Genomic DNA, 18,157 nt, shown 5'->3' with positions numbered 1-18,157 from the left:
ATAGATAGATAGATAGATAGATAGACAGACAGACAGACAGACAGACAGACAGACAGACAGACAGACACATATTCTGTTATATATCCATTATATGGATGGATGGATGGATGGATGGATGGATGGATGGACGGACAGACCGACAAACAGACCGACAGACAGACAGACAGACAGATAGAAACAATAATATAGAAACAATAACAATGGAAACAATAATCTATAAATCTGGAGAAATGTGCACCAAAATTTTCTGTGAACTGAAAAGAGAAGTTCTCCAGTTTGATCAACCAAATCTTATTTGCAAAAATAGAAGAATCTGATTGAAACTGACTAGTCAAAAAATTGACTCATTCATCCTCCATAAACAGATTATTTATGGGTTACTCTTACACCTTCTTACACAACTGTTCTGATTGTAAGCAAACTGCATCTACTGTTAGAAGAAATAGAACTCAAAACCAGTTGCTGGGATGTGTAAGTGAAAGGCTGCTATTCCTCTGACATCTGGTGGGACAATAGGAAACAGCTTCAGTAAACTTTTGGTTTGACCTATCCAAACTTTTATCATGTGCTTACATGTATTGGCTGTTTAGACAAAATACTCTTTCCCATTCTATTCTCCATTAATGTCCATGCGCACCATAATGTTAGTCTCATTCACTTCCAAAGTCTTGTAGCATTTGTCAACTATCAGTTTCCAACTGGTACATGACACTGAGTTGAAATTCAAGCTATCAGATTTCAAAACTATAATTAAGTCATAGATGAATACATTTTTCTTTCTTTTCTTTTTGACAGTTGAAAGTGAAAAGTGAGAGGTATCGTTGTTTGCTCTTTGTTTGCTCTTTGTGCACACATAACTTTTTTTTTTTTTGCCCATTACTGTAGTGGGCTTTTCAGAAACTTGCAAAAACAATCAGGAAATAGTAGCAGAGCAACTCAACACATCATAGGAAAAGACCTCTCTGTTCTAAGACTTTCAACACTCCATTTCCAGCTACAGATGATTAAATAGAAGAGATAATGCTTAGCCATCATACTATTTTACTTCAAGTAATTTGTTAGAATGCAAACTACTTTTTTTTAATTTCATTTTGTTACAACAGTATACACAAACATTGACATAAAACAACAACATATCATAAAAGAAAATTATATATATAAGCAAAAGTATGCAATAACTATGTTAATTTGATAGAATGAAAGGGAACAATAGGACAGGAACTGTAGGCACATTTGTGCTCTTATGCACGCCCCTTATAGTCCTCTTAGGAATGGGGTGAGGTCAATAGTAGACAGTTTTTGGTTGAAGATTTTGGGATTTTGAGTAGAGACTATAGAGTCAGGTAATGAGTTCCAAGTGTTAACAACTCTGTTACAGAAGTCATATTTTCTGCAATCAAGTTTGAAACTACTTGTCCTATTTGGGAAAATGCTGAATAAGTTTTAGATTACAAAGTGGTGAACTTTTCTTTTAAGAAATAACGAGAAAAATGTACATCAAGAGCCCAGATCCCTGGGACATTCTTCTCAACGTTTTGTACTTACAGCTTAAAAACAACTTATGAACATTCTTGTAAATAGTTATCATAAATTTCAATGCAGCCTGTATAAACAAGTTCCCAGTGGATTGTGCTCAGTGACGCAGAGCAGAAGACTAGTGTTTTCTCTGGGAAGACTTTCTTTCACTTTTACCACACATTTAGTTCAAAATTGAATTGCTTAACTGGGAAAACACTGTAGAAAAGTGAGCATTATGGGCCTGTAAACACTTAGCCTTTGAGGAAATCATATCGCAGTCGTGTAGATACTGCCACTTTATTGTCGCTAACATTTTACTTGAAGTGCTAAATTGCTGCATGGCTTAGATTCTGGGTTGTTGTTGTTTTTTTAAAGTATAACCAATTGGGCATGCGAGCCCTAAGAATTTGTATTTTTTTTTAAAATAAATAATCCATACATCACATTAGTCCAATTGACAAGTCTATCCCAGACCTCAGGGGAGGAACTAATAAACATTTAGTTACTTTGCTATTGTTTTCCGAAAACAATTTGACTTCCTTTGCGATAACCCTGAATTCCTTCATTAAAAATAGAGAGGCTGAGAGCCAGAGGAAGTGCTTGACTGGAGCCAAGTCACTGCTTACAATAACGTTTTTTGGGACCACATTTATATCCCGATTCATGGCGATGGCTCTATAGGAGGCTGACAGCTGCTGGGACATGTCATATATCACGCAGAAGCTGGAAGACCCTCCACTCTGCTTCTTTCAGATTTTTTGGGATCCTTCAGCCAGCCGGCTGATCCCAGAGTAGAAGGCTTGGAGCTCCAGCAATCACCTGAACTGTGTTTATCTCACATCAGACAAAAATCCGTACTGGATATAAATAGAAAAGGTACAGTCCTGCAAACTCTTAAAAGAGATCTGAAAGCTAATAGATTAGTAATTTTATTATTAGCATTTTTTAAAATTTTGGTGGTTATGGTTTTCTTCTGTCAGGGTCAAAATATATAAAATATATTTTTAAATGTAATATATTTAAAATACATTAAAAAACTGTATTTATATATGTGTCCAGGATTCCATTTCATTCTATAATGTCATACTTACATTTAATCCAAGAATTAGCAGATATTGTTGAATACAAATATGCATTTCTATAGTTTTGAAAGATGGCATTGCTACATGATGCTTGGCAAGTAATGTATTATTGCAAATGTATATTCTGCAAGATAATCTGATAAATTAGATGTCATTGCAGTCTTGCAGTTGTGGGGGGGAGGCTTCCAGATTGGGGGGGGGGGCTCCTAGCCCTACCAATCCAGAAAAAATTCTCTGATTATTATTTTTTTGTAGATTTTTTAAAAATGCATATAGAATTAATTATGGGAAACATAATTAATAACAATGCAAGATCCCCTAAAACTATAATAATAACTGGAGTGCCTGGATGATGGATGCCTCTTCTGGAAGGAATCCATGTCCTAGAATAGTAAGTGGGATTTACACTCAAATAACTGCACAGACACTGCCTATACTAGACAAATATTCATGAGATTGGCATGATAAAAAGACTGAGGATTAGTGAGGAAAATGAATTTATGTTCAATAGCTATTATAAAAACCATGACAGCATATTTAGAAATATGTTTTCCCTTACTTACCAGTAAGTATCCTGTCATTTTATTATTTAAATCCTTAATATTGGCTCATAACACAAAATAGATCATCTGAATTGTTTCAGAACCTCCTGAACTATTACTTGGAATTTCTGTCTGTTTTCCTGTTGCTATGCAAAGTGACTGACTAGAGAAGCATGTAGAGTGAAAATAGAATAAAGATAACGGTCTGGATTTTAACACCAAGAAGTAATTTTCATATCAAGCAATGTTTCTTTCATCTCCTTTAGAGTTCAAAACTTTAATTACCAAATAATTATAATACTGTAAGAAGAGTAATACACATTATAGCCAGTGGTTTTAATAGGGTATGTATGTGAGTATGTGCAATATGCTTAGACTACAAATCTATTAACAAGTCAGAATACTAAATACACAAGGGATATGGATAGGGCTGTTAGGATTCATTAGGTTACAATTTTTATGGACATCTGACCAGCAGCACTAACAAATTTGATAGTTGATTAGCAGGAACAGCCATCACTTGATAGTGAAAAAGTACATAATAGAAATCAAAAGCCGATGAATATATTCATAAATTGATATAGTATTAAGTAATATATTTTTTCTAGTTTTGTATGCTACCCAAAGTCCACTGAAGCTGGGCAGCCAACAAATTTAAATAAATAAATATGTCAAATCAGTTCAATTTTGAATGTTGATTCAGTTTTGAAATCAAGATTCACAAAAAATTTCTGAAATTGCAAATTTCCCACTTTCCCTTATAGTTCAAATGATTGACAGAACAATGAAATGATGACATGGATTCCCTCCCCCCCAATCCATCAATGTACCAGTGAAATACAAACAAGCAACTGCTATACTGAGCAGAGATTGGACAAGATGTTTTCTAAAGCTCCTTCCATTGCATAATTCTTTGACCATGTGGATGGAAACCACATTGTCACAAAGACCTTCCCATAGAAAAGAAAGTAAATAGCACTTACTTTCTCAGCTTCTGAGGGGGAAGCAAAGAAACAAGGGAATACACAAATTGGCCTTTGCCATTCTGGTTATCCCAAAAGTTCTTTTTCAAGAGGCAACTGGACTTTTTTCCCCCTTGAAAATGGTTCACTTCTCATTCAACAAGTTTCTTCAGTTCTTGGATGAGAAGTGAAACATCTTCAAGGAAAAACATAGTCCAATTGCCTCTTGAAAAAGGATCTTTGGGACAACCATGACCTGGATGACTGAGAATCTCCATAGATATTTGCCATATCTGTTGTTCTGACAGAACACCTGACTGGATTCGTTATGAAAACTTGAAGTATGGACATGGTCTTGTTTAACCAACTTCATATTATGTTGTTGCAAAGGCAATTGAAAATGGTTGCATGAAAGACAAGCAACTCAACACTGCAGTGCAAAATTAACCTCATTCTGAGTTATATAGCAGTTCACATTTTGTCTCTTTTTCAGATTTTGGCACAATTGACCAATAAATAGGATACATTATCAGGGACCATTCCCATTAAAATAAGATACATACTTTCTAGCAACTTGCATAGGATCATACTGCATATTTATTGTAAATAATAAAAAATAGTTAAGATGCCAGGCAAGGCAATCTAAGTACAGGTGGATTTTAACAGTAACAGAGTTGGAAGGGACCTTGGCGGTCATCTAGTCCAATCCCCTGCTCACGCAGGAGACCTTTACTAAGGATTCGAACCGCTGAACTGCCGACCTTTCTGATCGACAATCTCAGTGTCTTAGCCATTGAGCCTCCTAGTCAGGCTCAGGATAGAATATCCCCACTTACTGTGTGTCCTTGGCACTTTCTTATCTCTCAGTCTGATAGATGTGAATGGCTGTCACAAGGGATAAACAGCTGGGGATAGTCTTGTATATAGGCTTGGGTTTGGGGGAAAGGTATAAGCAAATCAATAGTTTTGTAAGATTATTTTTTGAATTGATAAATTGTAGGCTCTTTTAGACATTCTTTCAAGTGGTGAGAAGGTATTCCTGGGTATCAAAATCTTGCATGGACTGTCTTGAAAAGGAACATCATCACGTTTTGTAAGATTTAACAATATACAGATTGAGCAAAATCAATTGTCCTGCACTGGATCTGCAAAGAAAAAAACCACCTACCCACCTCCCAATTTTTGCCGAGTTTCCTATCTTCCTAATTCAGCCATAAACACAGCCTGAATACAAAGGCTTTTCTTTTTTCTTTTTTCACATTTTGCTTCTAATTGGCTCAAGAAAAAGAGTGATGTGATCTATTTTTCTTAGGTCATTTTACCAACAATCTCTTATATCAAAGTTGTGCCTGGCAATAATGTCACTGAATCTGTTACCTGGTTCCATGAACCCCTTACCATTTCCTTCCTTTAAGACTTCCATATTAGCTCTAAATTTCAGCTTTGCACAAACTTGCTCGTTCTTCTCAAAGTGCCATAAAAGGAATATTCCTATTTTATATTTACATCAGGTTTAAAAGCTTATTTGTTAACTCTGTTTTCTTGTCAAAGCTTCAAAGAGTTTTTTCTTTTTTAATTAGAATATAAGATATTTAAAAACAAATGATATTCATTTTTAAAAATCAATTTCATTCAATATATTAAATCTTCCTCTCCTTTGTTTTTCCCTTTGCCCGTTATTAGCATTATACATTTCTTCCTGTGTTCACTTCTTAATATGCCTTTTCACACATGCTTTTCTGATTAACCAGTCCACTGTAGATCACAAATAAGCCACCTACACCTCTAAAACTGTTGGGCTTTGGGCTAAATGCTGTCTGCAAGAATCAGGTCCTGCATTTGGCACAATCTCTAATCAGCTTCCCAGGTAGGTCCTCTAAATGGGAAACATCTGCCTGACTACCAGTTCCATTTGCTGCTCTAACAGGAGCTGTGAATACAGGATCTCTCTAAAATTATTGACTTTGCTGCTTTAGGAAGATTGCAGCTCCTTTCATATTCAAAGTTGAAGCCAATGTTGAGCCAGAATGATCACTGAAATGCAATAACTTCATCCTCAAGGGATTTAGCCTAAGCTTGTTTTGGGCTCAAGTCCCTTACAGCCTCAAAGGACCAAGATAGGATTGAATGATAACTCTAGTCTGACCTAATGTTACTTCAGTCAACTTGATGGATTATCTTCCCCAGCAGCTTCATGTAACTTCACTACTTAACATCTATATTACATAACAATGTGTAGTTTCATTACATAACATGGGGGAGAGGATCAAGAACTTTGAAACCCCACCCTGAAGCAAAGCCTAACATGATTACTCTTTCTCTTGTATAGCACCTGGAAATTTAGAAGTAGTATACTATTATTAAGCCCCAACTCTCATAGCAAATTGATTATATTGAATGACACCTTCCACTTAGATCATAATACAGATCACGAAATATAAGGATAACTGGGAATGTATCCCAGTCTGAATCTTTACTCAAAAGAGCCATAAAATCCATTTCCTCTGGAACCCTCTTGAGTTGACACTGAACCATCTTCTCCTCAAAAAAAAGACCACCACAAAATTGGCAATTGGCTGATAGTTGTCAGAAATAGGTGGACTTAGAGGTGATCTCTTTAGAAAAGGCATATCATACCACCTCCCCTTTAACCCTTCCCTTAAAGAAGATTGATCCACTCCTAAATCCAGTCAATTATGACTGCCCAGATGTACAAACAAGCTTACAAAAAACATGTATCGAGTCCATCAATAACATAGTTCATGCCTCAGAGGGTTCTTTTGCTTCCTCAGTTTTCACAAGGTCTGAAGAATCCCAGATGATCTTAAAGGACCCTGCTGAAGTTATCTGGTGAAATATGTAGGTACATTTCACGTTCACTCAGGTGCTGATAACAAGTTCCTGAAACCATTTGCAAACTTCAGTTGGCGAAAAGCAAGCTATGTTGAAGGGGATTGGGAATATATTGAAATCTTGGTGCAATAAGATTCAGTATGAATGGTGCCTCATTCATTGTCCTTAAGCTGGTTGCTTTGCCAGCGAAGTCCACAAACTTCTGATTCTGTTTTTAACTTTCCAGCAATGCAGTCTAATTTATGTCTTATCTATCTCTGCCCCTGAGAAACACATCTTTGATAAATGAGGACTTGCTGAATAAAGGATTGTTCTCTCATTGGTTGAGTTTTTCAGAAATAACTAGGGGCAACATATTTCTGCCCCACCCATTAACATCAACCATTCTTCTTCTTTATGAGTGGTGAAAACTTTTTTCATAAAGCTGCAACTGCAAAGGGATTCACACTGTTCTTCAGTTACAAAGAACACTTGACAAGCTGTACTTGCTCTCCTGACAACCAAAAACAGCACAACTGAAAACCTGCAAAACAGCAGTATTTATGTAGGAGCAACTGCAAATGTAGACCATGGAGGAAGAAAGAAACCTATAGAATGATTTGCTTTTGCCAAAAAAAATGTCTAGGAAAGGGGTGAGCAAAACACATTATGGAGAAGTAAATACACATATAAAGAGAGAAGACAGTAAATGTCTGACAAGCTGCAGATGGAGGGAAAAAAATGAATAAAATATTGAACAAATTCCTGAAGCGCTATGCTGGATAAAAAGAACAGCTAATTTCAAGAAATAAGAAGTTAGGTAAGTAAAAATATTATTTGAAAATCATTACAAACAGAAAACTGGATTGCAATGAGATGGTAAAAATTAGTCACATCTGTCTTGAGAAAGAAAGCTATATTTCTAAAATACAATTAAGAGGGTAAACTGGTAGCTTTTTAGAGTATAAGAATTTGACATTTTTATATTACACTCAGAATATTTTAAAGTACACTAGCATGATTAATTTAGCAATACAACAGGTTACTTTTCATTATGTATATTTAAGCTTATATCAGAATGACTGGAGGAACCCACTTTCTAAATTGGGATGCAACTTTGGGCAATTCAAAAATGAGCAAGAGCAGTGCTGTAATTTAACATGTTTTAACTTTGTTTATTTCTCATTTCTATGTTCCCTTTGTTAGTCAATGCGAAATCGCATAATATTTTTAGAACTGTACTTTCAGAACACTGGGAGACACAACACACTGTAAAGTTTGAAATATATTCTCTTATTGATATTTCGTAACCATAGCAATATACAATTGATCCATCCTTTGCAGTTGTAGAAATGGATTCTTGTTGCTAATGAATTTTATTGGAGGGGGGATTTTAATATTACAAGGAAGCATTTTATAGAATTTTGCGTATAGCTGCTTGCAGAATTCTGAAATGGTGCAGTCCTATACATTTTTGCTCAGGAGGTTAGATTGGACTACAGCTTTCTGCCTCCTGATTTGAGGCTTACTTCTGTTTAATGATGTAGAGAGGTATACTATTAAATAGTCTATTTGCATGCTGATTTTTGTCCCATACGCTTTTAATTTTAGAAATAGCAGTAAGGATAGCAATAAGCACATTCTCTTGTGATTTGGAAGCACAACTGTTTATTAATTGCAAGCTAGAGATAAGCTTTATCCTCTAGAATGAATACAATAATTTCTTACTGTATTCTTATGTCATCAGATTTATAGTAAAATGTACATAGAAAATGAAGATTTGCTACTAATACACGCACATTGCTGGTATGTGGTATGGTATGGTTTAAAATGTTATTTTCCCTTGGTATTTCTAGAGTGCTAGAGTTTGCTTCATCAGAAGCAAAAGTTCCACTGAATTAGTATTGCCTGCAATTCATAAAAAAAAGCAAACCAAAAGAATGAAAATGACAAATACCAAATAAAATATTCTGAGCCGCTTCAAAATGAGATGGGCTGCAAATAAATTTAATAAATAAAAATATAATTTTGGAATTTCCAGGACATTTTTATTTGTTTTAAATATCAGATTAGATTAATCTAAGAAAGAAGAGCAGGAATTGAAGAAGGTGTGGCTTAATTTCGTGAAATAGTGAGGATTTTTCTAGCATCCATGCTTCTCCAACTACTAGACTGCATTGAAGGCTTAATCAGTCAAAAGCTTGTTAGCAGATAAATATTCTTCTCAGCATCAAATATGGCTCCATATAATTGGAGAGGTGGGGACAGGATATTTTCTGGGTATTTTTTTTTCAATTTCCAAGATTAGCCCCAGCTTTAGAAACTACACATGGTTAGCCAGTTCCTGCCAGCATATATGAATTCTTCTGAAAATATTTTTAAATATAGCATTTGCCCTAGCACTGATTGAAATATATACATTATGAAACAATGATTGAAAAATGTGATCACCTCTTAGGTAATAAAATAAGGAAGTATAAAAGACATAACTAGTTAGACAAACTTATTTCTCACAGCTTTAACAAAAATTTGGTGTGAGAAGTTCAGAATGATGAGATTCAAGATCACTTGGGAATTAAGCCAAGTACAAATATTGCATTCTTTTTTTATTCCTCTATTTTGCTCTTGGAATACTAAAGCTAGAAGGATTCAGAAACATGACATAATGTGCTATTTATTTTCTTTCTCTATCTGGCTTGAGGGCAGATTTCACACATATATTTCCACTGTCCTTGTCTTCTTTGTCACATGGCACTAAAAAAAAAATTAGAAACAATGTACAGTTTATATGTCCTAAAGAAGAATCAATTGTGTTTCATTCTTTGGTAAAGCAGCAAATGAATTCTTTGTTTATATTAACATAACCAATAAATTTGCTGACCTCCTAAAGAAAGAAGAGGGGGGAAGTGATTTTTGGAGAGCCATAATGCTGGGTAGAATGTATAAATTGCAGATCATGTTGTTCCGACATTTAGCAGCAAATTAAATAATAAATAAAAATCTTAGGAACTAAGCAAAGTTGCAATTGAATTTAAATATGGAATTATTGTTACATATAATGAAGATATACCTGTCCAGGTATGTAACATACCAGAGGTGGGAATAAAGTATATTTTCAATGGATTTTTTTAAATTTGAATTTATATCCCGCCCTTCTCCGAAGACTCAGGGCGGCTTACACTGTGTGATTAATGGAGTGATCATAATTTTATTCATAATGTAGTTGGTTATACAGAATTAGTGTTGCCACTGCTCCAGAACACATGCACAAATGCTACTGAAGCATCAACTGCAGTATCCCTTCCCAGCCCTTCCTCAATGCTTTCAATTCCCAATTTATATCATAAATCAAAGCGTATCTGGTATAAATTTGGGACCCTTGAATCTAGAAGAATAAACTTCCAAAAATATTGTACTCGTCACTCTTTTGCAAATTCACATTTGAGATTGGACAGAAAGAGACTGACATTTTTCTTCCTTAGTTCTTGGATGTATCCTCAATCCTTCACACAATAATGCAAGAAAAAAAATCCTTATACAAATGTGGATATATTTCACACTTGACAGTGTGTGCACCAGCTGCAGCCCAGTGTTTCTGGCTCTCTGGAGGTTGTTAAATGGTTTCTTCTGGACTAGAACCTACTTTATTTTATGCATGAGATATTATTTCCAGTTGGGATACCTTGGTCAGAGAAAAGGGAGAAAAATGAAGGATGCAGATATTATAGACCAGCCACAATGGTTATAGAAATTGATAATAAAATCAAGGAAGATTCTGAAGGAGAAATAAGAGATAAAGGGATCCTAAAAGGTAGAGTTAGGAATGAAGGTTATTATTAGAGACACAAAGAGAGTGGGGACTTTCTTACTGCTCTGGAAAAATCTAGTTTAAGTTGCAGTTACTGTTTATCTTAAGCTGTGAGTTGTTTCTTTAATTAACCAAACAGTATCACATGAAAGACAGAAGACATGCACTCTGTGACACTTTTCTGCAAAGCTTAAGCATATAAGCACATAACACAAGTATTTCTTCTGAGGAAAAAGATTGCATTGTATTTTTGCTATTTGCTGTCTTTTAATTATCCTCCCTCTTTAAAATGTATTCTTAAAAGAGCAAAAGACCCTTTTGCTGGCTGCAAACTAGTAAAACTTGGAGAAATTCAGCAACATCGGCTGTAGCCTTTTGTTTCAACTGCCTTAAAACTATGTCAATATGTCCTAATCTCTCTAGGTTGATCAAAATTATTTGGCTGTCCTCACATACACAACACTTCCCAATTTAGTACCAGCCCTAAGATTTTCACGCTTAGTCATATACTGGTTAACTTGACACTGAAGTCACTGATAACAAACAAGCAAAACTAGATCTAACACCCATCTGGGCAGCAGCCTTCTGTACACTCACACCCAAGGTCATTATCTCCACTTAGCATTATCCTTTGGTTAGAGTCTGAAGCTAGTTTCTCAAGTATTCAGCAGCATGCATTGGAACTTCAGTGTCGGAAATTTATTTAAAGCTACAAATGCTTGAAATAAATCTGGAAACAGAACACCTGTCGAGCATTCTAATTCCAGTGCAGCTGAAAAATCAGTCAATTAAAAACAATAAGCCGTGTTTCTCTGGATGGAGAGTGTGTAGTGTTACTAAGCAGCAGTGAGTTTCAACCAGTGTTACCACTGGTTCGCTGTGCACAGGCGCATTGCATTTCAGAACAGCTGAGCCGTGGCAATCCACTCTGCCGCGCCTATCAGCTGGGCTTAAAATGAATAAATATAGGGAGGTATAGTGCAGGGGCGGGAGGACTCAGCTGACAGTCGGAGCGAACCAGTTCGCTCTCATGTCACCATCACCACTACTGGCTCACTTGAACCGGGGGGAACTGGTAGCAACCTACCACTGCTACCAAGCAAATGATGTTCTGTAGCTATTGTATCTTTGCTTTTTTAATTCTCTCTTCATTTTGAAGAAGCGGTGATGGCAGAAGCAATGGAAAATGGGGGTGTGTAAGAGAAGACTGCAACATCTAACCCTTTAAATAAGACAAACGGTATAAAATAGATTCAGTTGGAAACGCTAACTCATGTTTTCCTATTCATCTTCTGTCATTTTTCTTTTAACTAAGAAAAGACAAATCTACTGTATTAATGAATCAGAGATGGGCAGCTTGAAAAGCCCTCATGGAGGACAGTGCTAAGAAAGAATTGAGTCTTTCTTCACTAGAGTTCCACAGGGAAACCTGGCCCTTCTGTAGTTCAGAGTTTCTCAACTTTTGCAAGATGTGAGGGCTTTGATCCCCAGAATTCCCCAGCCATGGTTGCTGGGGGTTACCAAAGTTGCCAAGGCTGAGAAACCCTGCTATAGTGAGAGAAAAAGAGCCACCATTGTTTTAACTTCCCATACTATCCAGATATGTTGTAGCCACTAGAGAAAACCGGTGGGATGATGGTGCATATGGGATAGCCTAAAGCAGTGTTTATCAGAATGGCTGACTGGGGAATTCTTGGAGTTAAAGCAGGGGTGAAATGCTCCCAGTTCAGACAGGATCGCCCAATCTGGTAGCGATGGCGGAGGTGGTTCGGAGATCCGGTAGGAAAAATCCCCCCCCCATGCCCAGCTGAGCCCCGTGATCATCAAAGGCATTTTTTTTACTTTTAAAAGCATTTTTTCTTGGGCCGAAAAAATGCTTTTAAAAGTAAAAAAAAAATGCCTTTGATGATCACGGGGCTCAGCTGGGATCGTCAGAACCTTTTCAAAGCATTTTTTCTACAACATCTTCCTCTGGCGATTTCAGCTGAGTTGCCTGATCATCAGAGGCTTTTAAAAGCATTTTTTTACAACCTCTTCGGCCAAAGAGGTTGTAGAAAAAATGCTTTTAAAAGTTAAAAAAAAATGGCCATGCCCACCCAGTCACATTACCCCCCCCAAGCCACACCCTCAGAACTGGTAGTAACAAATTTTACCTTTCACCCCTGAGTTAAAGTCTACACATCTTAAAGTTGCCAAGGTTGAGAAACACTGTCTAAAGCAGGGGTGTCCAAAATTGCCAGCTTTAAGACTTGTGGACCTTAACTCCCAGAATTCCTCAGACAGCTTTGCTGGCTGAGGAATTCTGGGAGTTGAAGTCCACAAGTCTTAAAGTTGGCAAGTATGTCCACCCGTGGTCTAAAAGTTTAGGAATATGAACAAATAAGGTTAACATCAAAGGGTGTATTACCCCCTGAAGATATTTTGAACCTATTTTCTATGCTGCACTGATTTAAATTAAAACATGGCAAACAAATAACATGCTTCCTTTATTGTCTTTATGATAATCTGCATTTTAAGGTAATACTTTCATGCCTTTAATGTCTTTTAAAGCCACTTGCAAAGGCTTGACTGCTTTGCACAATATGTCATCTAGATGTGAAGGACTTCACTCTAATAATGAAGAAAGAGTTGAAGAAAGACTTCAACTCTAATAATCAGTGCATTGCTAATGGCCATCTATAAAAGAATTAGAATCCAACATATCTGGAGGTCATTCAGTTAGGGAAGACATTTCCATGCCCTACACATTGTTCACTGTAACTCCTTTTTTCTCTTTTGCCCTCAGACGCCAGTCTCCCAATTGAATAAACATGGGTGATTGGAGCTTCCTAGGAGAATTCCTTGAAGAAGTCCATAAACATTCAACAGTAGTGGGAAAAGTCTGGTTGACTGTCCTTTTTATCTTCCGGATGCTTGTCCTGGGCACAGCTGCAGAATCTTCCTGGGGAGATGAACAGTCCGATTTCAAATGCGACACCCAGCAACCCGGTTGTGAGAACGTTTGCTATGACAAAGCTTTCCCAATCTCCCACATCAGGTATTGGGTCCTTCAGATTATCTTTGTCTCCACACCATCCTTGTTATACATGGGTCACGCAATGCATACTGTCCGTATGCAGGAGAAGAGGAAACTTAAGGAGGCCAAGGAAGGAGCAAAGTCAATCCAGAACAAGTGTGACTCTTTTTCCCAGCAGGATTACCCAGCGCCAGAGAAGGTAGAGCTGTCCTGCTGGGATGAACCCAGTGGGAGAATAATTCTTCAGGGCACTTTGCTGAACACCTATGTCTGCAGTATTTTAATCCGTACCACCATGGAGATTGCTTTCATTGTTGGGCAATATATGCTGTATGGAATCTTTCTGGAGACCCTCTATGTCTGTCACCGGCAGCCCTGTCCTAATCCAGTCAACTGTTATATCTCTCGGCCAACAGAAAAGAACATCTTTATCATCTTCATGCTTGTGGTAGCAGCCTTCTCTCTCTTCTTAAGCCTGGCTGAACTGTATCACTTAGGATGGAAGAAAGCTAAGCACACCTTATCTCAGAAAATCAGCCCTACACCAGCAATTGGCAAACTGGAGGGAGACTCTCAAGTGAAGACAGATGAAAACTGCACCCCTCCTCCAGATTTTAATCAGTGTTTAGCCAACCCTACGGGGAAATATATCAGCCCCTTCAGTAACAAAATGGCCTCTGAGCAAAACACGGTCAACTTTGCAACAGAGAGGGTTCACAATCCAGATGATTCAGGCGGAGAAGCCCCCTTTATCCAATTAAACTACATGCAACATCCAGAAGCCACTGTAAATTCTGCACTGAATCTGATACCAAATGGATACTTTCAGAACAAACGCAGACTCAGCAAAACTAGCCACACAAGCAGTAAGGCAAGGTCTGATGATTTGTCAGTGTGAGGTGCTTCTAATAGAGCTAGAAGAAGGGAAGCAGTTGTTATGGCAAATGTCTGCAGTTAAATTTTTGAAATCTTGTCAGTCTAAACTCTGGATCAATTAGCTTATTAACTCACATTTAGCTGACATATTCCAAAATGTCTTTTTGCATGCTCTGAATCCATTACTGTTCCAAAATAAAAACTTTTTCATTTCAAAACAGCAAAGTAACTTTATTAGTTACATGGTGTTCTTATACTTCAGGTGATTATCTCATAATCCAGCACTGTTAAAACAGTATAATCATTGCAACTTCTCCAAGAACTCTGGAAATTACAGTTTGGGAACAATGCTGAGGAGTCTCTGTTCCAAGCCCTTGCACAGAATTAACAATTCTCAAGAATCCTTGATTGGACAAAGGAAAGGAGTAAGTTATAATTCTGAAGAAAAACTCAGGGCATTTCCACAATCCTCTGTGAGATTGGTTCCAGGTGGAATGGATTCATGCTGTAATCTCTTTTTGTGAATCAAGTTTGGTTATTTATGACTCTTCTCAGGTGTATTTAAATCTTTTGAATTTTTTTTTCTTTTTAGATCACAGAGATTCTGCAGACTTTCTGGGCAGTCTGTTTTCTCACTTGTGATAACTATTGTCTTAACCTTCCTCTCAGTTCCTGGGCTCAGGTTAGCTATTGTTACCAATCGTCACAGAAGTTCAACCTTCACTGACCTTGACTCTTCACTATCCATTATTCTTTATGCCTTCCCCACATCAAATCCAACCACCATGGTCCCCTTGCAAACATGGATACAGTTATTGGAAAAAGTTAGAAAGAAATTTAACAAGTGATGGGGGCATTTAAATACAAAAATGGAACAGTGGCAGAATAGATAAGAAGTCTTTGAACAACTTCAGATGTTTTGCTTACTTTCTTTCTTTTTCTTTTGATTGTACTTTCCTGTTTCAGCTTTGCTGTTTTTCAGATTGTTTTGCCAGCACATAAACCCATATTCTAAAAACACATGGATAAAAAGACTGTAACAATTTCTGAGATTTCATCTTTGTGTGGAGGGAGGTGAGGGGATTCCATTATTCCACAGCTGATAGCAATTCAGGAGATGGAGCACTTGAATTACATTTGATATTCTCATTTTGATAAACTAGAGGATGAGCATTGACTGACTCATGGGGGGTCCTCCATTTTCTGAGTTTTAAAGACAACCGATGTGAAGACAATAGATCAGATTGAAAACACTTTGTGAGGGATTTGGGGTAGGCTGTGTGGGAATGTTACTGAGTGGAATTTGCAAACTAAATTTGCAGCTAGTATCATGTTGTGAGATGTGTTCAAAGGAGTTGAAAGGTGGGGTATATAGCACTGTTTTTTCTCTCCTTCGAGATGAAGCTCAAGCACTGGCTTCTCGAATGTTAGTGTAACTTCAAATTCTTATAGTGCAAACATGGGGCCAAGGCCTCTTTGCCTCTCTTAAAATCATTGGACCATTTCGAACCACAGCATACTATCTCCCTTCTAGAAAACTAAAACATTGCTTTTTCTTTTTTTTTCAAAACTATATAGAAAACCATGCTAGTACTAATTGAAATGCAATGAATTCTACTTGAATTTTTGATGTATTTGTCTATAATAAATCTTGAATTCTGTATGGCCTCATACACCACCTCAGGGGGACAGCAATTAAAAATACTTTGTTATTTCAAAAAAAAATATTGATATAAAAAGTTTTCTACTGAAATTAATATTCCTGTATGAAACATGAAGTAATACTCTGTGGAACACTAATAAATTGTGGCTTTTTAAATATGATATTCTATATCCATTTTTAAGTTACTGCTGCTGGGAACATAGCCACTAGACCAAAATACATCAAGGAACAAAAAAGAAAACAAGATCACAGAGGCAGACAATCTTATCACATCCAAACATAATGTTTCTCTTTAGTAATTTTTTTCAGTATGAGGGAATCATAGGAAGATAGCTGTTAATTATGCCGTAACATCCACTGGAAAATGGAGTTTTTAAATTTCATGAAGTTTTGAGGAAATTTCTTTACAGTTTCAGGTGTGGACCATTTTCTCTCAACCAAAATGTGTTAAGCATACTCTGAAGACTTCTGCAGTTTTTTAGCTAATAGCCAGAAATATACTATTGATTTTCAGCAGTTAGTGATGGAATTTTATGGACATGATCCTGTTGAGGTCACAGAATGCCTAAAAAGTTGGCTAGATCTCTTTTAAGATGTTAACAGTCAGATCAAAGTCAGTTCTGGTTGTTGCTGCATAATTGCTGTGGTGAAAGAGGTAAGCAGGAGACACTGATGGAAAATGAGAACTGGGGTAGCACCAGGAGGCATTGTCAGGCAACTAAAGAAGTCAAGAAAATATTTAAGCAACCAAATCAGAAGATTCGTGTTCAGGAGTTGTGAAGTGACTGAAAGATAAACGATTTTATAGCATTTCTAGAACAATCTAAATTCATGCAACATCTACAATCCTCATGTAATAGTAGTGTTTTTTGCAGCTTTGAGAAGTAGAAACACCTGTTTCTGGTCTTCAAACATTTAACTTCAAGTTGCAAAGGGGCTAGAAATATTTGAATTTATTTACAAGAAGCCAAAGGCTCTGCTCCTTCTCCTAAGATTTTCTAAGAACATCTTCTAAGAACATTTGAATCACTTTTACTTGTTAAACCACTCACACTTGTCTATTTTTACTGGGATTATTTTTTACTATGGGATATTAGGTCAAATATGGTTGCTACATTCTCCTTTAACAAGCCTGTGAACCCTGTAATTTCGAGTAGATGTTCCACCCAATATCACACAATTAAGGTTTAATTCGCTCATTTATAAATATGATTAATAAATAAATAAATAAATTTGAACCAGAATAGTTTAAGCATCAAACCGATAGAGAACTAAGTGAAGGAAATATTTCATTTTCCAGTTGTCAAAATGTGTTCTACTTCATTTCCAAAAATATTTGCTTTACAGAGCATTATATATGGTGTACAAATGATTGAAGAGATAGGAAATTAATGCTCTCACTGTTTTCAAGGCAAGTAAGTATTTTCTTCTTGTTTCTGGGAAGGAAACCAAGGGCACTGGGAGTATGTTTTTGTGTTAAAGGACTTGATAGAAGACTGAAAAAGTTTGCTTTTAAGCTACCTTTCTTTATGGTCTATTTTCCTCTGTAATGTAAACCCAAGATGGGAGGATGCATGTTATCTTTGATCATGTACTGTGCTTGTTATGTTTTAATAAAGTTTGGGTTAAAACTTGTCTTATTCACATTTCTCTTCTTAACTGGAGAGTAACATTTTGCCTAGGTGGTTGCCCTCTTTGGATCCCCGTCACCCCAGAATCAGACCTTCAAATTCCATCATTGTTCTAATTTATGATGGAAACTGTTCTGTTTCATCATTGGAATGAGGAAAGCCTAACAATGTACCTGCATTTGTTTTTGTTACAACAAACTCAACAAAGACTCCCAGTTTCTGTCTCC

General features: G+C 36.6%; 1 protein-coding gene across 2 annotated transcripts; it reads left to right on the top strand.

Moving 5' to 3' along the window:
• The first annotated feature begins 2,158 nt into the window (after window positions 1-2,158).
• GJA5 (gap junction protein alpha 5) lies at window positions 2,159-17,934 on the top strand. Of its 2 annotated transcripts, none has more exons than XM_058186381.1 (2): window positions 2,159-2,394; window positions 13,530-17,934. In XM_058186381.1, the coding sequence occupies exon 2, from the start codon at window positions 13,555-13,557 to the stop codon at window positions 14,656-14,658; it is 1,104 nt and encodes a 367-aa protein (XP_058042364.1). In that variant the 5' UTR covers window positions 2,159-2,394; window positions 13,530-13,554; the 3' UTR covers window positions 14,659-17,934. The 2 variants fall into 2 exon arrangements, with proteins under 2 accessions (XP_058042364.1, XP_058042363.1); XM_058186380.1 differs by lacking the exon at window positions 2,159-2,394 and adding an exon at window positions 7,387-7,756.
• Window positions 17,935-18,157: the final 223 nt, after the last annotated feature.

The sequence above is a fragment of the Ahaetulla prasina genome, chromosome 5, assembly GCF_028640845.1.
Source record: "Ahaetulla prasina isolate Xishuangbanna chromosome 5, ASM2864084v1, whole genome shotgun sequence".
Lineage (NCBI taxonomy): Eukaryota > Metazoa > Chordata > Lepidosauria > Squamata > Colubridae > Ahaetulla > Ahaetulla prasina.
Note: the sequence above shows the minus strand (reverse complement) of the source record. Positions and strands in the feature narration are given on the sequence as shown.

What these genes read in the sequence shown, in the direction of transcription:
- GJA5 (XM_058186381.1), top strand. Translation starts at nt 13,555, where the DNA reads ATGGGTGATTGGAGCTTCCTAGGAGAATTCCTTGAAGAAGTCCATAAA.